The sequence below is a fragment of the Colletotrichum costaricense genome (genome assembly GCF_030867565.1).
Source record: "Colletotrichum costaricense strain IMI 309622 chromosome Unknown Scaffold_5.1, whole genome shotgun sequence".
NCBI classification, from domain to species: Eukaryota; Fungi; Ascomycota; class Sordariomycetes; order Glomerellales; family Glomerellaceae; genus Colletotrichum; species Colletotrichum costaricense.
Window position 1 is genome coordinate 3,090,268 of NW_026848234.1, and position 26,739 is coordinate 3,117,006.

The following is a 26,739-nucleotide window of genomic DNA, read 5'->3' on the forward strand; positions in this document are numbered from 1 at the left end:
CGACGACGTCTCGGAGCATAGACGGTCACATCCTACTGCAACTCGTCAATATCCAGCGCATCGAAGTTCGAAGGTCGAGTGTAGGGGGTGTACCGAGGAGAAGGACGAGGGATCCGGGAACCAGCCGTCGTGATACGGGTGAACTCTTCGCGATTGTATCGACGCAGCGAGACAGCGCTAGCCTCTCCGATAACGACAGTAGGCTTTGCGACAGGCTGCTTGCCCTCACTCAACATCAACGCAGCATTCGCATCCTTGGGGCCCAGAGCAGCCGGTGCGAGGACGCCTTCCCACTTGGCCTCCAATTCTGGCCGCTGTTCAGGCTCCTGCTCCATTTTCTCGATGACCATGTCGCGGAGTCGATCTTCGAGGACTTCAAGATCCTGCTTGCTGGGCGATGGGTGTTTTTTGGTGCTGGGCTCAGGCTGATCGCGGAAGAGTCTCCAGCCGCCCGACAGCCTCAACTTTTTTGGAGTCGGGCTGGGAGCACTAGGGCCTCCCTCAGTGTCGTTGATGGACGCAAGATGGCGGTCGTCAGCCTTTGCATACCGCTTAGAGGGGCTCTCTCCGGAGGCTGCCTTCCGGTCGGGTCGACGCGGGGTTGAAGCACAGACGGGCTTCTCAGACAAGATTCCTTCAAGGTCGGCATCGAAGTCCTTCTCAGTATCGAAAGGGTTCAAAGAAGGAACCGGAGGGATACCAGTGGAGTCAAGGCTACTCTTGAGGCGATGCTCAAAAGGAGTGGGGGGACGATTTGCGACTTCAAACTCTCCCGAGAAGGGATCTTCTGGTGAATCGCTGCCGCCAACCGAGCTTTCATCATCAGCCACGGCCTTACGAACGATGCGATCTCCGACGATGCTCTGAACCTTGTGGCTATGCAGGTTGTTGCCTTCATTGAGACGAAGCTCGATTGAGCTGACGATAGATGTCTCTTCGAGTTCGACTTCCTCGAGGTGATAGTACGCCGCAGGGTTGGGCAGATCGCACGTGGTCAAACCAATGGGCGCTGAGATCTTGCCCCTGATCTTCGATTCTGGCGTTGCAGGCTTAGGCAGGATGGATTCGAACACGTGGCGAACCTTGGAGACAGCCTTGTGACGACGAAGCAAAGAAGTCTTTGATGGAGGAAGTTTGGGTTTCTCCGAACCAGGGGGCTTCAGGGTTCGAGTTGCAGCCAGCATTGCCCCGGTCTTGATATCGACAAATTCGGGGTCGATCAAGCCTGATCTAGGACCGTTCTCTGGACCAAGAATCTGAACGGGAACATCCTCGGTGTCGAGATCCTTTCCGACGGAAGCCTGGCCGCCGATTGCCTGGATGCGAGCAGCCTGTTCGGCGGCGGCCCGGGCGGCAAGAGCCTCGGCGACAGCAGTCCGTGAGAAATCCTCCCCGTCATTGCATCCGCCGTATGAGAGTGGAACCGTTGTAGAGGGAGGCAGGCAAGGAGGATGTCTGTTGCCGGGGTCAAGCATCGTGGTCTTGGAGTGCGGGAAGTTGAGCATCGCAGGACGATTCTCGGGGTCGGCGAAGCCATGGACGCTCTTCTCTTGCTTGCCACATTGACGTCGCGAGGACTTTGCAGGGATAGCCGGAGCAACCTCGTCGGTCCCCGCAACTTGGGTGTCAGACTGGCAATGAACGGAAAAGTCCTCCGATGGAAGATTAACAATCCGGTACGTCGAGGGCGCTTTGGGTTGCACATCAGGAGAGATCATAGGTGCGATGGCCATCGGCTCAGTTCCACAAAGAAGAACAGATGGATGACTGCGCAAACCGTTGGGATGATGATAGATGGTACTCTCCAGCAAGTCGTTGGCCAAGCGGTCGACATTTTGATCAGTGTTGCCGCCTGGATCAGGGTAACTGAAGGGATGGGCGGGACCGCTTCGATTCTCAGGCAGCGAAGGAATGACGGGAGCTGTTCCAAGTGTCAGCTGGTACCGAACGAGACGAGAGAACTGTCACTTACTTTGAGTCTCCTTTCTCTCTTCCTTCTTGTTGCCCTTACCACGACGACGCGGCGCCAGATTGGCGAGGGTGCTCATGGATTTTTTCTTCATCGTACATGAGGCGTCTTTCGATTGGGAGAAAGGAGTGGATAGGACGTCGAACGTCCTAGGGGAAGAGAGCTAATCAACGACAAAAACAATGAAGCGAATGCTGCAGAGGTTCTCGATGCTGCGAAGCTGGGCAGTGAGTGATTAGCCAACCTGAAAGATTTCTTCTCAAGTGCTCAATGCTGACGAACCAAAGTTGACGAATTCGAAGCGCTTCAGATGGCACTGATAGCAATCAGAGAACGGCCTCTGGGCAGAGCCTCGTCTGGATCTGACATACCTTGCAACGGGATTGAGGTTCTTTTCCTGAAATCTACTGTTGCCAAAGCCAGCAACAGGCGACCAAGTTGATTGTTGCGATTGCTTCGAGGAATTTGGGGAATCGTGGAAAGCGAACGTGGGGGACACGATGGTGAGGTGCAGAAAAGGAAAAAAAGAGGCGAGCGAACCGAAACCGCCCTTCCAACTGAACAGATTTTTTCTTGGGAAGGTTCGGACGTTCCTCCTCTCAACACCAAGGCCACTGTCGTGGCTTCCTGTTTCGAGCCTCCGAGATAAGCCCTATGTTTCGTTCGGCGTTTGATTTGTTCCACAGGGGGATAAGAGCGGAGACTCGAGCGTGGTCCCCGGGTGCCCAGTGACTTGCACTGGAAACCTCAGGTGACGATAAGTCGGTCTGCGGCATGGAGGGCGAGTCCAAGCCGCAATTTGAAAGAGCTCACGGAAGATAGGCTCAGTGGCTTTGTCTGGGTGTGAACCTGAGTGCCCCTGAAAGCCTCTGACTTGCACCATCCGCAGTTGCCATCTTTCAGTCTTGGGTTGAGGGGTGAGGCCCAACAAAGTCCTCATTCGAAAGGGGTTGCAGCATGTCGTCCAGGGAAACAGCAAAGAGACTCGAATAGCCTCGAAGCAATCTCAAAGATACCTTTGGGAGATCTCGATTGTATGTCATGTTGGTAAACATCATAGATCGTGGCTGTGGCGGAGACTTACCTCAAGACATGAGAACGCCATGGCTGATTATTGCGCTGAAGAAAAGCAGGAAACCGGGACTGCGCAGAGTCATTATCTAGCATTCTCGGCCCGAAATCACACACATATTTGGGTATCGGTAACTCTGTTTGGAGACACGGAGATGGCGCTTCGCATCAGGAAGAGCGTAGCCATGGGATGAAGCAGAACCGTAAGACGATGGGGCGTAACATGGCTTGGGCAGATGGAGCACAACTTCACTGGGACATTGATGTGCTTCTTGGAGAATTGTTCACATTCTGGCAAAGAGACAATAAACATCGGGTTTGGACTTCGTAAGTGCTGGCTCAACATACTCTGACAGAAAGGGGATAACCATAAAGCATGTGCTATATTGCCTATCCCATTAACCCGTAGAAATTCGATAGGAAAGTTTTGTAAGGCGGTTCATGAGTAAAACAATCATCCGAAACAATCACATTTGGCAGGCAAAGAGAAAGTCCAAAGATGAACATTAAAACCAGCTTCGTCCGACCATCACCGGAGTGCACCGTGGCCGGCGACGGGGCCTGCGGGCAGCCGTTTTGACCGGTGAACGTTCTAGATGGGGCGAACTACGGGGACGGAAGCATAGGAGGGGCACCGGAGGAGAAGCGGGCCTGCAGCCAGCCGCAGCCAGCTGCGGAGATGCTCGGAGCATCTCGGTGTTGGGATCTGGATCCCTCGAGAAGAGGTTTGTGCCCAGCCCTTCGCCTTTTGCCGTTACATGGGCAGCGGGCCAGGGGAGGGAATTTTCTAACAGAGCATGTCTCGGAAAGGAGACAGCGGTTCGGAATAACAGTAGGTACGGATACAGATCGCTGCAAGCAAACAAACATGGAAGGCAAATACTTCGCCAGCCGAGGTTTCTGACCATCCCGATCATCTTAGTCAGCCCTCATGGATGCAGGAGAAAGTTGCTGACCGGCTTACGGGCACGACATACTCGGTTTCGCCGTTGGAACGCACGCGGACATCGGAAAATGCGAGAAGAGGGTCCCGTTTGAAGCGGAGACGCCGCCACCGGAGAGGGCCAATTGGAAAAGATTGGACCGTGATTGGTCTGTCAGCAGCTCCAATGCGCAATCTCATTGGTTCATTTCCAGGACGGCTTGGCAGGAAGGTTCCACGCTCAACTCCGTCTCCTGCCGAGTCCCAGCCGTGCCTGCCAAAGCGGGAAGGGAAAGCTGGTCCGTTTCAAATCCCGTCAACTTTCTGGCGCAGTGAACCCTTTTGACTTCCCTCCTGTGCCACCTCAACCGTCGTACTTCTCCCATCTTCAGCCCCAAACCTTCCGAGTCATCCCTTTCCAAAATAACGTCGTTCTCGTCGTCGTTAATCCCTCTCGCCGAATTGAACTCCTGACGACACCCGTCGGGCGAAAGAAAAGTCCTCAACCACCCCGAATCTCCTATTGCGACTCCCGCGACCCCTTTGCTTGTTCGCACTTCAACAACTGTTCGCCACTTCCTCACATCGACTCAACCTCTCATTCAATACTCGTAGCTGCAATACAATCCGACGACGCCGTAACCCAACATGTCTTTCTCCAGCCTTGTTCAGGATCTTACCATGAGGGAGTCCGGCGTCCCGCGCCGACCCCGAGGTCCTCAATCAGTCTCTACCATTGATGATGGCCGGTCGCAAGTTTCCCGTGCCATGTCTTATGCTAGCACAGCGGCGACAAGCGTCAGCATCTCCGGTGACATTTCCAGCCAGCTGCACGGCGGCTACTTCCACCCTCTTGCCCGCTCGTGGCAAGCCGAGAGACAGTTGACCAAGGTGAGTTCTGCGACTCAAGGCATAATCCAGTTATCCGTGAACCATTGCTGATTTGAACCCTCTTCAGTCAATGCTCATCTACCCCCTCTTCATTTCCGACCAAGACGACGAGGAGATCCTGATTCCCTCTTTGCCCGGCCAATACCGCCGAGGCATCAACAAAACAATGGCCTGGCTGGAGGTGCTTGTGCGCAAGGGTCTGCGCTCCGTGATGCTCTTCGGCGTGCCCGTGCGCCCGGGGACCAAGGACGCTCTTGGTACCGCCGCCGACGACCCAGAGGGACCCGTTATCAGAAGCATTCGCGCTATACGCCAGCGTTTCCCTCAGCTCTTCATCTGCGCCGATGTCTGCCTGTGCGAGTACACTTCCCACGGCCACTGCGGTATCCTGCGTGACGACGGCAGCTTGAACAATCAGCTGTCCGTTGACCGCATTTCCGACGTTGCCATTGCTTACGCGGTCGCTGGCGCACACTGCGTTGCTCCCTCAGACATGAACGACGGCCGGATCCGTGCCATCAAGCTGAAGTTGATCGAGGAGGGCATCGCTCACAAGACGGTGCTTATGTCATACTCGGCCAAGTTCTCGGGTTGCTTGTACGGTCCGTTCCGTGACGCCGCAGGCTCTGCCCCGTCATTCGGCGATCGTAAGTGCTACCAGCTGCCTCCGGGCGGCCGTGGCTTGGCCCGCCGCGCAATTGTCCGTGATATTGGCGAGGGTGCCGACATCATCATGGTTAAGCCCGCCAGCCAGTATCTCGACATTATCAGCGACGCAAAGGAGCTCGGCAAGGACATGCCTGTCGCCGCGTACCAGGTCAGTGGCGAATTCGCCATGATCCATGCGGCGGCCAAGTCTGGCGTTTTCGACTTGAAGGCGATGGCTTTCGAGTCGACTGAAGGTATCCTGAGAGCTGGTGCGACCATTGTCATCAGCTACTTCACCCCCGAGTTCCTCGACTGGCTCTCCACTTAAAAATGACGGACGGTATGGCTTGATGATATAAAGGCAAGGTGTTCTGGGCGTATGTGACTGTTTTTTGCTATTGTTATCATGACGTAGGAGAAAGCGGCATGATGGATTCGGTGGTATAGGCTGGGATGTAACGGGTTCCGGCAGGCGTTGGTTTCGCATATTTGTACAAGACACACTCCCTTTATGGTTCAGTGTCAGACGTAGAGGATACCTAAAAAGCTAATGAGACGGCGGGTATAACGGGACGATGCGACGAGACGACGTTCGGGCTGCGGCTAACTACAGACTCGACGTGTTTGTGTCAGGCGGGTGGTTCTCTGTATTCCAAACTCAAAAAAACACCACACGCAAGATGTATTATTACTAAGTATCGACATGGTTCAAGAAACACGGATTAACTCTTCTGTTTGTACAATTTTAGATCTCGCGTCCCGCGTCTGCAATGCTACGTTGATGTGTACTACTATTCATTACATCACATGAGGAAACGAGACGAGACGAGCTGAGACTCACGAGAGCGAGCCTTAGCGAGGTATTCGGGCTACGGAGCAGAATTAAGCGTAGTCAGTCAGCAAGGCGCGCCGCACAGAAGTCTTTTGTTCCGGGGGACGGGACTGGTTACTGGATCGTGCTAGTCTGGACAGTGGATTTGAGAATCAGAAGAAGTCTCACAGCCGAGAGCAACGTCGATCCAGGGACGCCTGTTCCCTTGGCCCCCTGGGTTTCTTGGGGGGCACTGGGGGTAATTGTCTATTGAAAGCCAGTGAGCCGAAAGTTGACTTGGTGGATGGTGGTCTGACTCGGCTTTCGGATGCTGATCGTCAGTCTGTTCTTGATTTTAATTGGGGACATGCTACGCAGTACTACCTAGAGGCTAAGGGGAGCCGAGAGAAAGAGAGAGAGAGACGGGATCCTAAAACAGAGGCCTGGGGTTTCTCCCCTTCTCGGTTGCGAAACCCGGCGGCTCGCTGTTACGGGTATGGGTATGCTGGAATAATGCTGTGCGGTCTTCTGTAGGTGTGGCTGACTGGCACATTGCTGATAGAGGAGGCCGAGGAACCGGAGTTGAGTCAACTCACTGAGCCTAAACTCCTAAAGGAAGAGGACTGATCGGATTGGGTATCCTAACCGTCTACGCGACTGGATGGGAAATGAATTGGCAAATGACTGTTGGTATGGATCGGATATGGGAGACGGAGCACTTGCCCCAGACATCATACATGTCAAATTATTTCCGTCTGTATCAGTAGTTCAGTACGCAAATCCGCAGATAGCGGTTGAGGCAAACTCCCAACAGCAGCACATGGCAGTACCTGTGGCAAGTGTGGCAGGCACGGCAGGACGGACGGGCGGTGCGGTGCCTGCCATGCATTCTGCGTGACGGATTGCCAATCTGGAACAAAGCCAAGGGGTTGACTGCCGGGAAACAAGCTGTACCCCTGACCGGGGGAGGAGAACACCAAGAGTACTTGCATTCCCACTGGAATCTTGAGGAGATGCATACCTTAGGTAAGGTAGGTACTGTAGCCTGCACGCGCTGGGCGCGCCACTGCCTCTCTCCTACGTTCCCATCAAGTCTCGTCTAGTGTGCTAGTCCAACGACATGAGGCGCGCCGAGGTTGGAAGTTGGGAAGCTGGAGATTCATTGGAAGAGACGGGTACCTACATGACCGTGCCACACTGATACCTTGGCTAGGCGAATTGGCGAAGTGCGGTACCTGGCCCGCGACTCCAACTTCCAGACCTGCAAGTGTGCATGCCGTGCCATGCCGTCCGCGCCGCACCTGGACCGTCGCAGCGTCTCGAACACTCGAGCCTTGTGCCCCCGGTTTCCCGAGCGCGGTAGCGTGGATCCAAGCGCCGATCTCAACCTTGAAATTACTGCAAGTTTGCAACACCTTGAGACCACCGCCATCCATCCATAGTGTCCATAGCCAGTTACCCCGACGGACGCACAAAGTACCGAAAAACTGGACCACCTCCATTTGTTGGAGCCCATCGAATCGCCCTCTTTTGACCAATATGTGGCATTCCTCGATATTCCCTAGCCAAAAAATCTGTACCGGCATACTGTGTACTCCAGTCCGCTTACGACAGCTCTTTGCGAAAAAGTGGTACCGGGAAGCTTCTGATTCCTGATAAGTCATGCGCCGAGACCTGATATCGGTCCTGAGATGCCGTCTTTTGGCTTGATGGGCGGCCATGGCATTCTCTCGGCGGGAACAGAGAGTAACCCTACGAACGTTTCCATCTTATGATCTTCCCCTTCTGAGCCGCCCTCGAGGTTTTGAGTCCCAGTGATCCCCTTTTTCCCCATGGATCCTGAGACCCTTGCCAATGCTCATCCTCCTCTCCTTGGACCTTGGCCCCCCTCCCCCGGTCCGGTCGGTTCGGCGTCATGCCCAGACGAGCCGTTGAACCGTCATTCGTTCCACCCCGTTGAGAATATTCTGCAGAAAGGTGTCTAGGTGTGATGCGCCCGGCGGAAAGACTCAGGAAGGGAGGGAGGAAGGAGGGGCGGGAGATGATGGGCGGCGCACCACGGCGGACTGGGGGTTCCACTTGTTGGAGGAAAAAAGAGGATATCCCATCCCTCTCTCCATGTCTCCATGAAAGGGGAATCGGGGGACTGGAGGCTTCTATTGGATCATTCCAAGGTTGGTTTGGATCCATTGGAGAAGAGCCGACGACATTGCGAACTTTGAGAGGAGGACTGGATCCAATATTGATTGATTGACTCCGTAGGCCCTTTACGTACCCTGCGTGGCTTGCGTATCTCAGACACTGCGACGAGTGTGCAATATCCAGTCATGTTACGCACCATTCCAGAATCAATCCACCGGGTTGTTCTTCGTTGGACAGATACCGACTGTGTCTTGGATCCTCGTAGTTTTTTTTTTTTTAGTTTTTTTTTCGTGATTTTATTTTTACTTTGGTTGTTCTCACTCAGATTGCTAGGCAGGTTTTTGTGTATGCATCCCTAGTAAATGGCCAGCTGAAGTAAGTGCGCATTGCAAAGTCAACAAACAGATTAGATCTGCCGATGCTGCATTCCCAGCATTGTCTTGCTTCGTCTCGCTTCATTCAAATGATATTCCCGGGGCTCGTAGGCTCATCGTTTATCGTTTTGTTTCCCCTTTATTCTTGTGAGCAGTCCTTGCTTATTTTGGTCTACCGGCCGCCCGCCCATCTCTTGGAGTCTATCCCACTTTCTTTGGACGTGCTTCGATATTTCATATAAGTGTGAAACCACGCGGCCCCGTTTCCATCTCCCGCCCCAAGTTGCCCCAGTCTCCGCGACTGGACCCAATGTTTCTTGAAAGCGATAACTTTACTTGCAAGTTTCCAAGCCATCTATCTATCTGCAGACTGGCACATGGGAAGGCAACGCTACCAAATGCTCCCAAACCTAGGTACCCGTTGCAAAGAAGAACGTTGTACCTGCCGTTTCTAGCCTCGTCGAATTAACAATCTGAATTGGATTGGAATAGAGGCTATTTTGTTTCTTCCCGAATTCCCTCCCACCCCCTTCTCAATTTTACTCTCCGTCTCATCGTTGGGTACCTTAGTTTAGACACACATACTCGGTACTCATACTCGGTACTCTGTTCTCTCTATCAGCCAACTTCGCCTCGGTCATTCTTCGTACGTTGTCGCGAGCGGCTTACTTCCATCGTTTCATCCCTTCTTTTGCATGTAGCTCATTGGATCGTTCGGCGACCGTGCTCATCATTCGAGTCTGGTCACCTACCACACTCACACACACCACGCACCGCGTCGAGAGGAAATCCGATCATCAGAGAAGCAGAAAAAGTCTGAGGTTGTTGGTGCACAGTCAGCGGCGCTCCTGACTTGCTTGACATCTGCGCCTCGGCTGGGTCCTTTCCACATCCTTCGTTTGGTTCGAACCCACGAGCCTCTGACTTTTTTCCCTTTCTTGCCCGCGGCGGTGGTGTTGACTTGTGACTTGGTGTTGCCTTCCCTTCCCATCCATCAAACCAAAATTACAGTTTATTAGTCCCGTCATTCTTGCCTTTCCCGTGTCAGACAAGACAAGACAGGAACGAACAGACTGAAAGTGGGCAGGTGCCTTCCTTTCCATTCCCTCGTCCCTTCCTCGATGGTCCCAAGGGCCCTCTAAACTCAACATCAAGAAAGGAAAGAGTTTCTTGGGTGTATCCCACCTTCCACCTTTTCTTTTGTCTCTCTTGCCGTCCGAGGCGAAAACACCAAACACACAAACACAAGATAAACGTAACCTTCCGTTACGGACAACAAGAAACACATGGAAGACCGAACAGGAACAAAGATAACACGAGGCTTTTGAATGCACCTTCTCTACCTATTTACGGATACCTTTGTACTCTGCACACTGCACTCTGCACCTTCCTGGTCTTTTCTCATGGTGCATCCCTTCCCAAACCCGTCATAGCTACCACACTTGAACCTTTTCCCACTCTTGCACAACCCTGAAACAGGCCCCCATCTACCCACACCACCGACGCTCTCTCCCAACTCTGCTCGCCTCGAAAGTCACCTCTTTCTCAACTTCTGAGGTCACAGCCGCCTGGCATCAACCCCACATTGGCACATCCTACGGATACCAACCCGTCCTGCTCCTCTTATTGCCAGACCGGGAACCTCGAATCGTTTATGCGCTGAGCTTTCCAACGTGTCGTTCTCACCTCAGCCCAGCCGGACCCTTTTCTTTTCCGTTTTGACCTGTTTACTCTCATTCTTTCACGGTTACCAATCTCTTTCTTTCCCTCTGTTGTGCCTGTACCCATTCTCCACATTCCCTCTTCTCAAGGGCCCACGCCTTTGCTACGTCGCGGAGGTATCCCAGGTCTTAGATCCCCTTCCCCCCCAAAGATCCTGCTTAAGCCCAGGTCCCATCAACAAGGTCAAGGTCAAGGTCACGGGCTCGTTGACGAGACGAGACAAGACACACGCCCAGCCGCATCCAGCAGCACCCAGCAACACCCACGCTTCCCAGCCAGCCTGAGCCAGCGGCGGTACCTCCTCCTCGGGAAACATCCTTTCTCACAGGCCCTGTCTGTTCTGTGTCTGCTCCCAATTACATTTACCTGCCCTTGCCGACCGTCACTCTCCTTTCGCCCCTCTCTTCTGCAGATCCAGATCGTCTGAATAACAAGGGCCTTCCGGATCAAAACCGCCTCATCCCCTCTTCCACCTTCCCCTTCCTCTCCTACTTGATTCCTTCTGGCCCTGTCCTGTTCAAGCCGTGCTTGCTTGATACTGTACCTCCTACCTGCCTGCCTTCCGGCCACGAGAGCCTCCCTTATACCCACCCAACCAACACCAAAATCCACCCGCTCGCCGGTTGCATTGCAGGACAATGAACGGATACGCTGCTTCAAAAGTGTCCCTTTCACACGAGGAGGGTATGGGACTCCTAGACGAGAAGACGTTGTCCGACGTCGAGAGCGAGAGCGGTAGGGCCGACCTCGAAGTCCGTTTTGCGATACCACGATGGTCGACCGTCGCCCGGGGTGTAGTTGGCTACACGCGGGCCATACCATGGAGGGTTACCGTCATCCGCGGCCTCATCTTCCTGCTACCCAGCTTCATCCAGAGCCGATTCACCAGAGAACGAGGCCGAACCGACAAGCTGTTTCCGACATCACATCTCGACGGCATGAGAGGCTTAGCAGCGCTTTTCGTCTTCTTCTGCCACTACTTTTACCAAGCCTTCATCATTGCCGAAGGCTGGGGCTCATCAGAAAAGAACTACCACATTCTCAAGATGCCCTTCTTCCGACTCTTTTACCAAGGTCCGCCAGCGGTCTGCCTGTTCTTTGTCATTTCCGGCTACGCTCTTTCCATGAAGCCGATCAAGCTTGCTAGGGCCGGAAACATGGAGGAATTCTCCGTGACGACGACGTCTTTGATATTCCGTCGATTCATCAGATTGTACATGCCGACTGCCATCTCGACCTTTTGCATCATGCTCCTGCTTCAGTTTGGAGTATACGAATGGACTAGAGACTTTGCCATTGATCGGGCTTTCCACAAGAACGTTATGGAGCCTCACCCAAAGCCGCTGGACACCTTCTCGGAGCAGTTTTACGACTGGGTCTGGAGCATGTTCAACTTTGTCCACGTGTTTGGCTGGGAGCGCTTTGGTGGCAGCACATGTAAGTGGTTTTGGAGGATTTGTGTGTTGAGGTTTGCTAATACTATTCTTAGCATATGATGTGCACCTGTGGACAATTCCGGTGGAGTTCCGCTGTTCCATGTACCTGTTCATCACCCTGATCGGCTTGGCTCGCGTACGGTCCGGACTCCGCCTCCTCTTCCTCTCGGGAATCATCGCTTTCACGTACCGAAACAACCGTTGGGAGCTGCTGCTGTTCTACTTTGGCATGATGCTGGCGGAATACGATCAGATCATGGGCAACAACACGCCTGTGCCGCAGCCCTCGGTCCTTCCTTCAAATAGCACCGCCGCTCCCCAAGGGAGCCGACTTAAGGGCTTCTTCTGGGCAATGCTCAGCATTCTTGCCATCTACTTCATGTGCCAGCCTGACATCAACTACGAGATCACTCCTGGTTGGGTTTGGCTCTGCACGTTCATTCCCAAGTGGTGGACGGAGGAAGGATACAGATTCTGGCAGTCTATCGGAGCTGTCATTTTCGTTCTTTGCGTCGGCCACTCTCCTAGATGGAAGAGCTTCTTCAACCTCGCTCCCATCCAGTATCTCGGCAAGATCAGCTACGCACTTTACCTCATGCACGGACCAGTCATGCACACCGTTGGCTACATGATTGAGAGACGTGCGTACGCCATCACCGGCCTCGAGGGCTGGTGGTACAATGCCGGATTCGTTCTGGGATCTTTCGGCTGCATTCCTGCGGTCATTTGGGCCGCCGATGTTTTCTGGCGCTTGTTTGATATCCCGACAGTGCGATTTGCAAAGTGGTTTGAGACAAAGTGTCTCGTGAAGCAGGAATAGAGCAGATTGGGGGCAAATGCTTGCGCGTCACGGCCGATATTGCGTCTCGACAAAAACGCTCACACACACAATGAGCTGGGTCTCGAAAGTCGTTATGGAAATCGACTAATAATAGCATGACACGGCGTTTTATATCACACGGCATTATTACTTTATACCTGGCGTAGGGTTGTTTTTTTATGGGGAGGGGGGCTTTATCAAAGTTTTGGGGCAATTATAGATGGCATCGAGACAGAATGCACCTCTCAGGACCAACATGATGGACTGAACAAAGTACAGGATATGTACACGGTGGGAGACGGATGAAGACGTAGCGAATCAAGTAGAAACGGCCAAACACGCCGAAATACTCCATGGGTATCAATTTGATTCGACTTTCTTTTCCATGCCGTCATGTGTCTCACATTTCTTTTGATTTTAATCTCCGCAAGCTTGTTGTTGTAGGTGCATGTGTTCGCCATCCTCTCCGCAAGTAGATGGATTCGAAATGTTTCCAAACAACGCCATACCCAGTCCCCCTAACTAACCAATCATGCTCCTCTTGCGGCCCCTCATCCTCACGTCCTCGAGCTTCTTGAGCGTCACGGGCGCCTGCTTGTACGAGTCGCGATAGGCGTCGAGGACGTCCTGGAAGTAGGCCTCCGCGCGCGGGTGGGTGCTGCCGAAGGCGCGCTCGAGGACGTAGAGGTCGACGGCGCGGTCCTCGTCCGAGGTGCTTTGGCTCGCGAGGCCAAAGTCGATGATGACGACTCGGCCGTCGAGGGGGTCGTTGTTGTTCTCGTTTGCGTCTGACGATCTCGGGGGGCGGAGCATCATGTTTGACGTTGTTAGGTCGCCGTGGACGATGCCGATTTTGTGCATTTGGCCTATTGCTGTGCCCATTCTGCGCATGAGGTTTTTGATGCCTGTCGGGTCCTTTTTGGGTGCTGGTGGTGCTGGTGCTGGTGCTGGTGCTGGTGCTGTCGCGTCTGAACCCCCCATCCCTCCTTCTGGTGTTTCTTCTCCTTCTTCTGATATCGCTGCTGTTGTCCTCCTCTCCCCGAGCCACTCGTTAATCCTCACCCTCACCGGCGCGCCGGGGATCCATTCCAGCATCAGCCAACCCGCCACCTCGTCGAGGGCGTAGAGCGCGGGGACGGGACAACCCTCGCGGCGGCATTTTGCGAGGACGCGGGCTTCGGCGAGGATGCGGGAGCGGGTTAGGCGGGCGTCGAGGGTCGGGTGGCGGTAGGGTTTGGGCGGGCGGTATTTGAGGGCTGCCGGGCGGTTGGGGGAGAGGTGGGTTGTGTGGTAGAGGCGGGCTTCTGCGCCTTGGGTTATTAGGGTTGGCGGGGTTGAGGTTTGGTGGGTTAGGAGGGGGGGAAGGGGGAATGCGCCCGCGCCCTCTGGTGGTGGTATTGTTGTCATTGTGTGATGTGTGTGTTGGGAGGATTATCGGGATGGCGGGTGGTGTTCCAATTGTTTTTCGGCAGTTTGCTGTGTTCCTTTCTGTCCTCTTTGTTTTTCTCCCCCTCTTGTTCTTTTATTGATTCGATACAGGGTTCATATGAAGTTGTGGTGGTGCGTGCCGCGAGTCGTAGGCGGAAGTTGTGTCTGGGTTTGGTTTTTTTGTCGTTTGGGAATATCTTCAAAATGGAGAAAGTTCGATCGGAGGGGAGGAGGTGGGTGGAGGGGTAAAGGTAGATTCGTTTGGTGGGGGCTCGGTTCTCTGTGGCTTGACCGCCTGTGGCCTCGGGATTCTGCCGCTTCTGCACTGTGGGGGTTTCGGGCGCTAAACGTTAGCGGGCGTGTGTCGTCGAGGCCCGCCGCGCCCGGCGAGCTTCTTTGTTTCTCCTGGCGCTTGGGGCCGTCACTCCGTCGTCGGGAAGGGGGTGTTCTTGACCGGGCGGGCCGGGCCTGAGGAACTCCGCTTTGGATTCTTGACTTTTTTCTGTCCGATCATTTATTTATTTTCTCGAAACTTGATAGCGACAGGCGTCGTTCAACCTCATCCCTCGACTTTGATCACTCTTCTCCTCTTCAGTCGAGTTTCGTGTTCCTCTTGCGGAGGAAGAAGTCGAAGCACATTTGACTTGGTTCGTTAGTCTTTGACTGGCTCCAGGAGGGGCGCCTATACGACTCTCCTTGATGCTGGTGTCCAGACTTTTGGGGGCCTCTCATGCTGGTTTCTCTTAACAATCGCATTGTCCATTCGCGTGGCGATTGATTGCAAATAGGAGCACGCATGTACTGTTCACACTATAAAGCAGCCTGCGAGGGGGGTTCACAAAGTGGGAGAATACCTTCACATCCACCGCGATCTCTCTCTCTCTCTATCTCTCCTTTGCAGCAAAAATACTGGCCGAGTTCTTACGCTCTGGAAGAGTCTCCCTGGAATCCATCATCCTCGCGAATCTTGGAGAAGCTAGCCGCTAGGTATACCTATGTTCTGCGTCGCCACGAGGGACAGGGGATGCCGGCCCGTGGATGGTGGTGGTGGTCTCCCAATATGCAACCCAGCGGCCCAGCAAGAACGAACCAACGAAGATGGGATAGCGAGAACAGGCTGACCAATCATTTCCCATGACGGATTACGAGGAACCCTTTCGGCGCGCGATCGAGAGGGGCAAGTGAGTAAGTTTGGCGCTCCGTTTCTGCATTTTCGAGTCGAGTACCGAACGCGGTACTCGTGAGCAAACCGAGTGGTTTCGTTCCACGCCTTTCACCGAAAGAGAGGCCGGATGTTCTAGTTGAACAGTCCTCCTCCTCATGGGTTTCCATTCTGAAATCAGGTCGCGCGAGTGCAAGATGGAATAGATAGGGAACACAAGGGACTTTTGATAACCCCCGAGCCAAGGAAAATGTGGTTTCTGCTTACATGTTCCTCTATTTCCCATGATGGGTGTATGCTACTTTACCCTGCATCTAGGCGCATGCTGCAGCAGGAAGCAGCAGGAGCAGCAGCAGCAGCCTTTTCTGTGCGCTGCCATCTTACCTACATTAATCAGTGTCATCTTTTCCCCCTCCACTCTTCAAATTGTTTGCTTACCATTGTTTCTGTGTCCCTTGTTTTTTTCTCGTCTTTTCCCTTTCAGCCGCGGTTTGCCTCGCTGTTGTTACACACACACACACGATCCCCCCATCCTCCGAGGCTTCCACCACCACCACCAAAGGGCAGGCTGGCGGGAAAGTTTATCATCTTCTCCTTCGCAAAGCCTCGTGGATTGAGAGCAATGTTTTCCTAATTGAACTCGGCATTTCAATCGGCGTTGCTCTTTCTTGTCCCGATCAAAAGTTGCCGTTCTTGGGGGATGGGATAGCAGCAGACAAGATGAAGCTCCTCGCGATTCTCACGCTGGCCGCTGCCGCCGCCGCCGCCGCCACCGGCACAAAAGCGGCCTTCAGACAGAGATACGCCGCGGTCGACATGTCGCCAGCCGTCGGGGGCGCCGGTATCGTTCCGCGCTTCTTCATCGACGCACCGCGGCTCGCTGTCCGCGACGGCGGTATATGTAACCCGAACTTTCATTCCTGTAAGTACGAAACTCCTTCAAGTGTTATCATTATCCTCACTCGACGTCCCCCCTTGACTTCGGATTCACCTTATATTACCCCCAAAGAGTGTCTACATACTAGAAGCATGAGGAAGAAGAGGGGAGTAGTCTCACTCATCACCAAGAGCATCAAACTAAAAACACCCAAACAGGCGTCGACATAGGCCACCCAGAAACCTGCTGCGCAAACACAAACTACTGCTACGTGAAACCCGACAACTCACCATGGTGCTGCCCCCTCGGCTCCCTCTGCGACTCAAACTGCCCCGCGACAGCCTACCAATGCCCAACAACGATAACCGTAACCGCCACCGTCTCGCGGACCACGAGCGCCGCCTCCGCCCTCCTGACAACCTCCCTCTCGACATCCTCAGCCTGCTGCGGCCGCACCTGTCCCTCCCCCTCCGCCTTCCGCTGCGAATCCCAATTCGGCGGCGGCTGCTGCTCCTACGGCCAGACCTGCGTCTCCGGCGGCCGCTGCATAAGCACGGTCTCCGCTTCCGTAACATCATCTGCCACGGGGGGGCTGAAGCCCGCTGACCCGCAGTGTACGGCCACCACGCAGCACGCGTGCGACGACACGGCGGCGGGGTGCTGCGATAACCTCATGCACTGCACCGTCGTCAGCGGGACGGCCGGGTGCGCGGCGGGGAACCCGACGGCGACGGGGGATGTGGGGTATACCACCGTCCCCGAAGGCGGCAGCGGAGGGGGAGGGTTGTCGGCTGGAGCGAAGGCGGGCATCGGGGTCGGCGTTGCTCTTGTGGGGTGTGCTCTCGCCGGCGCGCTCGCGTGGTTTTGTTTCGTGAGGAGGCGGCGGAGGGGGACCGTTACCGGGACGGCGACGATGTCTGAGCGTAGCGGCGGCGGCGGGCGGAGCAGAGGAACGGGGGCAGGAAGGGGAGGGGTCTCTGGCGTCGGGAGCGAGAGGCCTAGTCGCGGGGTACGGGCTTTATCGGACGTCACGTCCGGGTCCCGACCGAACGGGCCCAGTCGCGGCGCGACGCAGGATTACTTTGGTCCGGATGCCGTTGCGGGGCCGTATACCGAGACAGACGAGACCGGGTTGTCTCCGGGCAGTGGTTCGGGAGCCGGAGCCGGAGCCGGAGGGGGAAGGGCGGGGACGCCTGGTCGAGGACGGGGCGTGCCGCTCCAAGCGCATTCGCCCAATGACGTTGTCGCGCCCGTGGAGATTGGGGACTCCGGGGGTGAGAAGAGAGGCTACGGGTACGGTTACGGTCACGGCCACGGGTACGGCCACAGCGTGACTTCCGTGCCGGAGGAGGGGCGTGAAGGGGGCCCGAGGGAGATGCAGACGCCCGGGTCCGAGGAGGAGACGACGCAGGGGCGGTACGAGTTGTACGGGTCCGAGATGGCTTCGCCCGTGTCCGTTGGGGCGCCGCCCTCGTCGATTGTGCCGACGCCGTCGATGATGACGCCGAGGAGTATCGCGAGCGTGAGCATGTTTGATCGGTCACCGGGTCCCGCTCCCTCCGACAGGGAGAGGGAGAGATAGGAGGACTTGGGATGGACAGACAGAGCGAGGTGTGTTGTTCAAAGTGAGGTGTCTTCTATAATCAGTCTCGAGTCTTTCTGAGACGACCCCCGTGAATCGGAGTATAAACGATAATCGACGATAATGATACACAGCTTGATAAACGATCAAAAAGACATGCGCGCGTTTCTTTCTCTTCTTCCTGATGCTTCTACGATACTCAAGGGGACGCAACTTGACAATACGTATTATGCGATTCTGATAGAGGGAAACTTTTGGAATGAGCAACTCCCCTTCCTTGGCCACAAACGAGAGAAAAAAAATGGTAAACAAAACTCCTCGCCTACGTTTCCATGAATGATGACGCCCAAAATGTGTGAAACCTCTGTAATCGTACCCTCCACGAGAACGCCAAACAAGATGAACCATGCAACTGACGGAGACACTAGAGCTCGCGAACAAGAGTACAACTCCTTAGAATGATGCGTACCCGAAAACACCAAATACCGGACATGAGCAGTTTCGCTTGTCGAGGAAAGCTAGCACACGACACCACCAAAGGGCGTGCACGTCCGCAGGTCCCTGACGAGATCCTCGACGTTGCTCAGGTGGCGGCCCAGCAGCTCCTGCTTCTCCTCGGTCGTCATGGTGTCGGCAGATTCGCTACCGGCGCGGCTCCGGCCGTGGCCTGAGTCGGTGGAGGCGGGCGTGGAGGCCGCGCTGCCAAAGGCGCCGGCGAGCTTGCTTGGGCTGCGCTGGTGGATGGCCGGTACAGAAGCGCGGACGTCGGCGCGGGGGATGGAGGGAACCTCGGGCATGAGGTAAAAGTAGAGGAACTCGACGAGCTTGAGCTTGACCTCGCGGGCGGTGGAGCGGGATTTGAAGAGGGAGGTGACGGTGAGGAGGCCATCGAGGGCCTCAAAGGTTCGGGTGTTTGTCGGGGTGTCAATGAGGGCGGTGACGAGAGTGAGGAGGGTGGCGGACTGGATCGCGGGACAGTTTACGGGTTCGAGGAGGTCGAGGAGGAGCTGTTGCGAGATTGGAATTAGTGCTCTGCTTTGGACAATGACGGTGGAAGAGTCAAAGACAACGTACGTTCATGTTCTGCTCCCGTGAGAAGAGGGCCTTGCTGGGCGGGTGCAGCAATAAGACGCCCTGGATCAGATCCAACGAGCTGAGGATGAGGAGGTCATTCTGTCCATCGGTGCCCTTGCCCATCAGGCGGTCGAGAGTGTTGATGAGGCGCAGGGCAACGTTCCACTCGAATCCTTCTTGCAGCTTGAAGAATTCGCGGAAGGCCGGGTCATCTGACAAGTCTGCCAGAGACTTTCCACCGCTGTGGGACGCATCATCGTCCGGTGTGGGAGACCTCGATTTGGCTGGTGCTGAAAGGCAGATTTGGGCGAGTAGACCCTCGACTTGGCGCAGGCCCTTGCGGATCTTGGGGCCGTCATAGGAAGAGAGGCCGTCGAAGGCGAGGCTGAGGAGGTTCTCCATTGCGTATTATGTTGCGAATGAGCTCTTGTAGCAGGCGGTGACTTTGTGGCCTGATTGGAGGACGTGGGTATCGGGCGTAATTTGGTAAAGACAAAAGAGACGATGCGATGCGATTCTCGGTGATGCGACTTGTGGATGGTTTGGTGGCTATGGAATGCTGTTGTGTCGGATGGAAGGATAGAGACAGAAGTCGAGTCTGGAAAGCAGCAGCAGCAGCACCGTCGGATATTGTTAATACAGAAAAAGAGAAGAAGAAAGGCTGGCGAGGACAAGTCCTCTAGGGATCTGGAGAAGGGCGGCGTATGGCAATTGCGCGACAATCGTATCGAGGGAGGTGGAAAAGGCAAAAAATAAAAAGATGTTCAATGGCGAGGGCGCATGCGCAGGTGATCATTCATGAGAGCGACTACCCGGTAGCGTCCAGATACAACAGACGGTGGAAAGCGACGATGTTGGTGGACAATGCGGGTTGTTTGTGTTGCGTTGGACGATTACTGCCCCGGCAACCGGGTCGATCCAGCATGTTGGGATGGGGATGTAGCGCTGCCGAAAGGGGAAATTCTGTGTCTGATTGGCCAGGTTGATGACCGTTTCTTAGCTAAGCGGGTCAATTAGGGGGGGCCCATCAGGGACATCAGGGAGCCATTGGGCTGCGTTTGGCGCATTTTTGGCTCTTTGGGTGGCATTGTGGGGGGCACGGGCCGGCAAACTAAGCATCTTGGGTTTTCCCTTCTTGCATGAGCTCCCTTTTCTTTCCCTGGTCCTCCATGCATGGGAACTCGGAGAGAACGAGCAGGGTTCAAGGCTGTGGAAGTTCAGAGATACACAGTAGTATGGGACATAAGCGAGGCTTTGACATCGACCCTGATCTGTGACCCCGAAGTGCGGTGTGCCGCGTGCCTTGGCTACTGCAGAGAGGCGGCGTCGAATGGCACAAGTTTACGGTAAACTTCTCTGCCGGCCCTGTCACAGCCGATGCGGGTGCTTAAGACCGGCACTTAACGCTGATGAAACCTGAAGACGCGAGGGGATGGCACATCCAAGTGTCTAGAGTTGCTCCGACTCGGAGCGAGCTGCCTCTCTGCTGCTGCCCTGTTGCTATCACTTCTTCTTAAGCCGGTCTATCACACGGCAACAACCTAGGCCTCACGAGTCACAGTAGCTAGTCTGGCAGGATGAAGCACATGGTCAAGGGGTGACAGAGTGACGGGCGACAAGCACGCAGATCAGGAGGATTCTGGGTGACATCCGAGCACTTAGTGTCTACGCAGTACTCCGTACTTAAGGTACTACTACGTATGTGTGTATCCGTACTCCGTGATGTGTTAGTGGCCCGCTCTCGTCCTCTTCTAGAAGCCCGTTTCCCTAAGAAAAGGTAGTTCCACGTTGGCTCGAGGTGGGTGGTGTCCGTGTCTCCTCCGTGCTCCGGCCGATTCTTAAGACGGAGACTTCGCACGAACCTCTCTCTTTTCGAGCACCCACCCGGTTTGCTCTTCTTCCTTTTCCTTTCTCCGCTCCAATTCCATCCGTTCGACATCAATCAGGCGGGAGAGCAACGACTCAGGTAGACGAGTCATCACTACACCGAGATATCCGGTCCCTTGTCTTCACTCTGCTGTTCCTCCCACCGCTTATTCTCCGGCCACCCACCCGGATCAAAGTCCGCGGCCGCCCTTTTGGAGCTCGGCATCGACGGAGTCCCGACCCCCCAAGGAACAGCCGCGAATTTGGATGACGTCTTCCTTCCTTCGGCCTCAACATAAGCCCGACTGCCTTCCGCCTTATCTCCCCACCATCAATCGATAAGAGCTCCAGCAAACGATCTGAGCTCTGCCCTGGGCAATTGAGGCTCCATCAGCACCTTCCACAGCTGCCATCGTTGCTCCTGTTGCTGCTCCTGCTGCATGTTCAAGGTGCGCAAACTGCTTTCCATTGACATGTGATTGTCCATCTGCAACTTCACTTTGCCTTGTTGCTTTCTCCCATACTTTCTTCTCCTTGATTGTCCACTGCAGGCCTGTCTAGGACTTTTCAGGTACCCGCCACAACCATCCATCTTCGTTCCCACCAAGGACTTTCCAAGCAAGGTTCAGTGGCCTGGCTTGGCCTTTCATCCTCTTTGCTATTCCGGTCTGCGCACCATCCTTGCCTACGCCTATTCCCTTGCAGCAATGGGTGGAGAAAAGGCCCTATTCACAAGAAAGTCATGACGGTCTACATCTCGTTTTGTTCCCCGCCAAAAAGACAGCACATGCACATAGTCTACGGACCAATACAGACACGGGCAGAAAAGCACTCGCATATGCAGCAATCAACTGCCTGCCGCAATGCCGCTCCTATCCAATCCACCACCACACCATTTCACAACCTACCTTACCTCACAGAGTTATGCCTCACCCCCGGGCAGAATCTCACCTTGGCTGAGCAAGTGGTGACGTTTACACGGGCTTACAGCAACGGCGCCAGCTGACCGATTCTACCGCAACCCACCAGCCAGAGCTCCACAACGCAGCATCCCCAGCCCACGCGAGCTCTGTTGAGCTTGAGCCAACACCTGGAGCTCCCGCAGCTGTAGCTTCTGCAGCTGGTGCTGGTGCTGGTGCTGGTAGTGAGACCTTAACCGGGTCCTCCCTACCAGACTTCCATAAGAAGCCACGCTTCTTCCCCTGGCAGCCGGTCCCTTGGAGAAGACTCCCTTTCGCGATGGTGCCTAATAACCCGTCGGCGACCTCGTCGTCCTCTCCTCCTTCAAACAAAGCAGCCGACAAATCTTCAAACCCTACGAATACAAATACCGCCAACACCCCCTCTTCCTCGTTTCCCCATTCCCCGCCAAACGTTATCCCCTCGCGCAAATCCTCCATCGGCCACCACTCCGCCGCCGCCGCCGCTCCCGTCTCCCTCTCCGCCCACGCGGCCGCGCCCATGCCCGCGACCTCCAAAGGGCCCCTCCGTACCGTTCCCGAGACCGACTGGCTCTCCCGCGCCAACTACCACACCAATACCAATAACGGTCACGGCCAAACCCACGCCCACAAGCACTCGCTCTCACATTCTTCTCACCGGTCTCGCCGCCCTTCCCTGGGGACCAACCAAGCTACCTCCTTCACTCTCACGATGCAGCCTCCCCCGCCCCCGGACCCCTCGCGCTACGCGACCTCTGACCTCAACTTCACCCGCAAGACCTGGCCCGAGGAGAAGGACAAGGTCATCACCGGCCCCTTTGACTACCTCTTTGCCCACCCGGGTAAGGACTTCCGCGCCCAGCTCATCCAGGCCTTTAACGTCTGGCTCGAGGTGCCCCAGGCCAGCATCGATGTCATTACAAACGTTGTCGGTATGCTGCACACGGCCTCCCTCCTCATCGACGACGTGGAAGATTCGTCCTCCCTCCGCCGCGGCCTCCCCGTCGCCCACAACATCTTTGGCGTAGCGCAGACCATCAACTCGGCAAACTACATTTACTTCTGCGCCCTCCAGGAGCTCCAGCGCCTCAAGAACCCAAAGACAATCTCCATCTTTGCTGAAGAGCTCGTCCACCTTCACCGCGGCCAGGGCATGGACCTCTTCTGGCGCGACACCCTCACCTGCCCGACGGAGGAGGATTACCTCGAAATGGTCGGCAACAAGACGGGCGGCCTCTTCCGACTGGGCATCAAGCTCATGCAGGCCGAGTCCCGCAGCCTGACGGACTGCTCCGAGCTCGTCAACCTCATGGGCCTCATCTTCCAGATCCGCGACGACTACATGAACCTCTCGTCCAAGGAGTACTCGGACAATAAAGGAATGTGCGAGGACCTGACCGAGGGCAAGTTCAGTTTCCCCATCATCCACAGCATCCGCTCCGACCCGTCCAACCTGCAGCTCATCAACATCCTCGGGCAGAAGACAAACGACGTCGAGGTCAAGCGCTTCGCCGTCGCGCGCATGGAGAGCACGGGGAGCTTCGAGTATACCAAGCAGGTCGTCGGCGTGCTCATTGACCGCGCGCGCAAGATTGCGGATGATATCGACGAGGGCCGCGGGCTGACCAAGGGCGTGCACAAGATTCTCGACAAGATGGTCCTCGCCGATAAGAATACGACTTCATGATTTGATGACGGATGGCTTTTGGTTCTTTTTTTCTATTTCTCTCTGGAGGCGGGAGACTGCTTCCCAAAAAACAATGGGATGGGCAATTTCATCTCAGGGACACTTGGATGGATGGGACGAGGTCAGGCAGTTGGACGGATGGAAATACCTAATCCGAAAGATGGAACGATGGGGACGTTTCTTCTAGCTTTTCTCATGGTGTTGGTTGGGGTTTGGCGACACCCTTTTTTTTAAACCGGCTGGCATGCCGGATAGGGCTGCATTTAGACTCGGTCTGAGAGACGGCAGATAGGAGAGAAGCAACGGGAGAGAAGATTCAACAACTATCCACACAGGAGTATGTCGGTTGCAGGTGATGACCCGGGACGGCGAGAGACACTCGTAGAGTAACTTCACTAGGATAACGACTTTGGAACTGCAAAAAAACGTCTCGACAACTGCTGTGATGGGTTGACCGGTACTCCATCAAGAACACTCGAGCTACGAGCGGGACACATCTGATCTAGTGTACAGTCTCAAATCTAGAGAGGACCTCATGTCCACATTTATATCGGAGGGTCACGTTGGAGGCGACTGCCCATTAAATATCAAGTCATTATCATCACCATACTATACAATCCATTCATCTAACCCCCTCAAGCAGTACTCATCGTAGCCCGCCTCTTGACAAGCCTAACCCACCTCCGCCGCCTCCACTCCCCCCTCTTCCCCGTCCCGTCCTCCCCTTCCTCCCATCCCGAGAGCGGCGCGCTAGGAACTCTCGCCTTCCCCTTCCCCATCGTTGTCGGCGACGAGTCCACCGGGCCCCCGAAGCCGCCGCCAGCAGCACTATTCTCATCAAACATGTCATAAACCCACCTCTCCCCCTCCGTCTCGACCTCGACGCCCGTAATGATGCGCTCCTCCACCCACTCCCTGCTCCACAGGTCCAGCGCCCACTTCTTCTCGGACCAAACCCACCCGTCAGGCGGTAACACGTCCTCGAAGAAGCGCGTGCCACGGGGCCGATCGCCGGCGATGCGGGGCTGGGAGAGCGGGTCGTAGGGGGAGGGTGAGAAGAGCCAGGGCTCCCACTCATCGTGGGACGCGCGCTGGAGCTCGAAAATCTCGACCTCGCGCGTCTCGGGCGCCGAGTCGAGAATGATGTCGCCCGCGATCCAGGCGTCCACGCTGGAGCGGGCTTGGGCCTCGTGGGGCGCGACGTGGGTGTCGTGGGTGTGCGTCAGCAGAGGGGCGATGGCCGGGTGGCCCGAGAGGATGGCGGCCCAGCCTGCGAGGAGGGCGATGAGGCGCCAGGGGAGGAGGGAGGCGAAGGTGGTCATGAGGACCGTGGTGAGGGTGAGGGCGAGGAAGAGGGCCGAAGAGAGGGCCTCGTTGGAGAAGTTTGTGATGGGGAGGACGGTGGCGACAACGCCGTCGTGGGCGACGCAGAAGTCGTCCATTGAGTTTTGAAGGTCGCGCATGTTGCGGAAGAAGTCCTTGCTAAGCTCCTTGACGGGCTTCACAGTCCGGGCGGGGGCGAGGGGCGGACCTTTTGGGGAGTAGCCGACTGATTGCTCCGAGGATAGGGTGCCGGAGGGCGGAGCCGGGTGGCGGGCGAGGAAGGAAGGGATGAAGACGGCGAGGAGGAAGCCGGCGAGGGGCACGACGGTTAAGAGGTACGGGTCCAGACAGACAAATGTGTAGACGGCGAGGAGGGATAGGGTGTGTGTTGGGCGGCGCCAGCTGAGGAGGCGGACGACGCGGGCCTGGAACTTGAAGACGACGCCGATGCGGGCGTTGAAGCGACGGAAATTGTTGGACATTGTGGTGATGTTGAAGTTGGGCCGCTCGGAAAAGGTGCTCGTCTTGTCCGGGGAGAAGCCCGGGGCGAGGGGATCGTCGCCGCCGCTTGTGAGGCCATCAGAGCTCTCGGGGATGACCTGTTGGAGGAGCCTGGGTGAAGCGGTTCAGTTAGCGTCAGTTTCTTTCTCAAGAAGATAGAGTTGTGGCTATGAGAAAGTAGGCTTCACCTCTCGACTAGACGATCTTGAATGCTCGTCTTCTTGCTGAGGTTATTCGCGATGCGCGAGCGCAGGCCGGAGGGAGACTTCTTGGACGGGGTGCCCTCGCTGACGTCGGAATCGTGAGGCCACTCGTCAACCACTACAGTCGGAGGTGGCTGCGCATGGGGCTGATGATCCGAGGCATCGTCGCGAGATATGAAGAGGTCGGCCGTATACTCGTCCATGGTTCGTACCTTCTGCGCAGGGTGTGTGGTGGTAGTTGTAGCAGAGGATGCGCCGGCGGTTGTTTCGTTTGATGGTGGGTTGATGGTCGTTGAAGGGAGGTCACGTCATCGTTTAGCGGACGGCCGCCTGGCAGTGTGGGTGCGCGTGCAGTTCGCTGCAAAAGCAAGGGGATGATGAGACGGGTGGTAACGCGATCTGTGTTTGTCTTCTGCGTAGATAGCTCAGATGCGCTTGAGCTAAGTTTGTCCAAAATGTCCGGAAGCTGTGAAGCTGTGTGAGACGTTGAGGTTACGATGTGGATCGGTGCATGGGGAATGTCATTGGAGCTGCCCGGCTGGACCGGCGGAAGCTCCCCTCAAGCTGCAAGCCTCCACTGCATGTGATTTGGGCCGCAGCATGGGGAACTGGGTCCGATGCCAGCAGGCCACAGACCGCAATCCACAGAGCCCGTGGCAGCCATCACATGCTCCAGTAAGCTTCTGCCACACAGCAAATGTCATCCATGGCCCCCATCCCTTCCCTACCACTTACCCGTATCAGAACGCACATTGGAAATGGCCTCGTCTTGCAGGAACAGTAAACCCACTGGAGCTTGACCACATTGTCTACGATCCAGCGGCAACGAGCTTAGTTGTTGGTGTGCGTCTCTGCCTGTACGGCCACGCCTCCCGCACCCGTTCCTCCAAACCCGTCTGGCCGATTGCCCATGGAAAGGGGAGACCCAAGAGCCGCAGAGACGGATATTGGTTAGCTATGGCTGATCAATAAGAAGTCGTAATATCCACGAGATCTGGATAGACGGTGAGGAAGTTGTCTGAGGAAAGTGGAATGTTGGATCGGCCCATTCATAGAGAGACGTTTGTCTCCGTGCCGTCTGTCTACACAACAGAAAGCAAATAGTCGCAGAGTACCTAGGCACACGATGGCGATGGATGAGTCTAAGTTCGAGTTATTCTGGCCGGCTGTTTCAGCTCTTGAAGCCAGGAAGTAACTCTCCCGTCGATAGAGGTTGCCAGTGGTGCAAGCCTCCTCGTGCGAAACTTTGGCTGTTCTCAGTGTCAACTGATCTAACATTTGGTCAACTC

At 55.6% G+C, this 26,739-nt stretch overlaps 9 protein-coding genes across 9 annotated transcripts; 4 read left to right on the forward strand and 5 right to left on the reverse strand.

Annotated features, from left to right (window-relative positions):
* Positions 1–32: 32 nt before the first annotated feature.
* CCOS01_06179 (uncharacterized protein) lies at positions 33–2,063 on the reverse strand (the record flags this gene model as incomplete). Its single annotated transcript, XM_060454349.1, has 2 exons — positions 33–1,921; positions 1,973–2,063. The coding sequence occupies 2 exons, from the start codon at positions 2,061–2,063 to the stop codon at positions 33–35; spliced, it is 1,980 nt and encodes a 659-aa protein (XP_060316121.1).
* A 1,483-nt stretch (positions 2,064–3,546) lies between these two features.
* Positions 3,547–3,957, reverse strand: CCOS01_06180 (uncharacterized protein; the record flags this gene model as incomplete). Its single annotated transcript, XM_060454350.1, has 1 exon — positions 3,547–3,957. The coding sequence occupies one exon, from the start codon at positions 3,955–3,957 to the stop codon at positions 3,547–3,549; it is 411 nt and encodes a 136-aa protein (XP_060316122.1).
* Positions 3,958–4,610: 653 nt separating this feature from the next.
* Positions 4,611–5,829, forward strand: CCOS01_06181 (delta-aminolevulinic acid dehydratase; the record flags this gene model as incomplete). Its single annotated transcript, XM_060454351.1, has 2 exons — positions 4,611–4,853; positions 4,921–5,829. 2 exons carry the CDS (start codon positions 4,611–4,613, stop codon positions 5,827–5,829), a joined length of 1,152 nt encoding a protein of 383 aa, XP_060316123.1.
* Positions 5,830–11,188: 5,359 nt separating this feature from the next.
* CCOS01_06182 (acyltransferase) lies at positions 11,189–12,806 on the forward strand (the record flags this gene model as incomplete). The annotated part of the gene is made up of 2 exons (XM_060454352.1): positions 11,189–11,987; positions 12,040–12,806. 2 exons carry the CDS (start codon positions 11,189–11,191, stop codon positions 12,804–12,806), a joined length of 1,566 nt encoding a protein of 521 aa, XP_060316124.1.
* A 522-nt stretch (positions 12,807–13,328) lies between these two features.
* CCOS01_06183 (serine/threonine-protein kinase BUD32) lies at positions 13,329–14,213 on the reverse strand (the record flags this gene model as incomplete). Its single annotated transcript, XM_060454353.1, has 1 exon — positions 13,329–14,213. The coding sequence occupies one exon, from the start codon at positions 14,211–14,213 to the stop codon at positions 13,329–13,331; it is 885 nt and encodes a 294-aa protein (XP_060316125.1).
* Positions 14,214–16,116: 1,903 nt separating this feature from the next.
* Positions 16,117–17,855, forward strand: CCOS01_06184 (uncharacterized protein; the record flags this gene model as incomplete). Its single annotated transcript, XM_060454354.1, has 2 exons — positions 16,117–16,318; positions 16,492–17,855. 2 exons carry the CDS (start codon positions 16,117–16,119, stop codon positions 17,853–17,855), a joined length of 1,566 nt encoding a protein of 521 aa, XP_060316126.1.
* A 518-nt stretch (positions 17,856–18,373) lies between these two features.
* On the reverse strand, positions 18,374–19,331 carry CCOS01_06185 (cell division control protein 14; the record flags this gene model as incomplete). The annotated part of the gene is made up of 2 exons (XM_060454355.1): positions 18,374–18,862; positions 18,930–19,331. The coding sequence occupies 2 exons, from the start codon at positions 19,329–19,331 to the stop codon at positions 18,374–18,376; spliced, it is 891 nt and encodes a 296-aa protein (XP_060316127.1).
* Positions 19,332–21,633: 2,302 nt separating this feature from the next.
* CCOS01_06186 (polyprenyl synthetase) lies at positions 21,634–23,423 on the forward strand (the record flags this gene model as incomplete). The annotated part of the gene is made up of 2 exons (XM_060454356.1): positions 21,634–21,762; positions 21,825–23,423. 2 exons carry the CDS (start codon positions 21,634–21,636, stop codon positions 23,421–23,423), a joined length of 1,728 nt encoding a protein of 575 aa, XP_060316128.1.
* Positions 23,424–24,058: 635 nt separating this feature from the next.
* CCOS01_06187 (integral peroxisomal membrane peroxin) lies at positions 24,059–25,653 on the reverse strand (the record flags this gene model as incomplete). Its single annotated transcript, XM_060454357.1, has 2 exons — positions 24,059–25,358; positions 25,436–25,653. The coding sequence occupies 2 exons, from the start codon at positions 25,651–25,653 to the stop codon at positions 24,059–24,061; spliced, it is 1,518 nt and encodes a 505-aa protein (XP_060316129.1).
* Between the last annotated feature and the right edge of the window lie 1,086 nt (positions 25,654–26,739).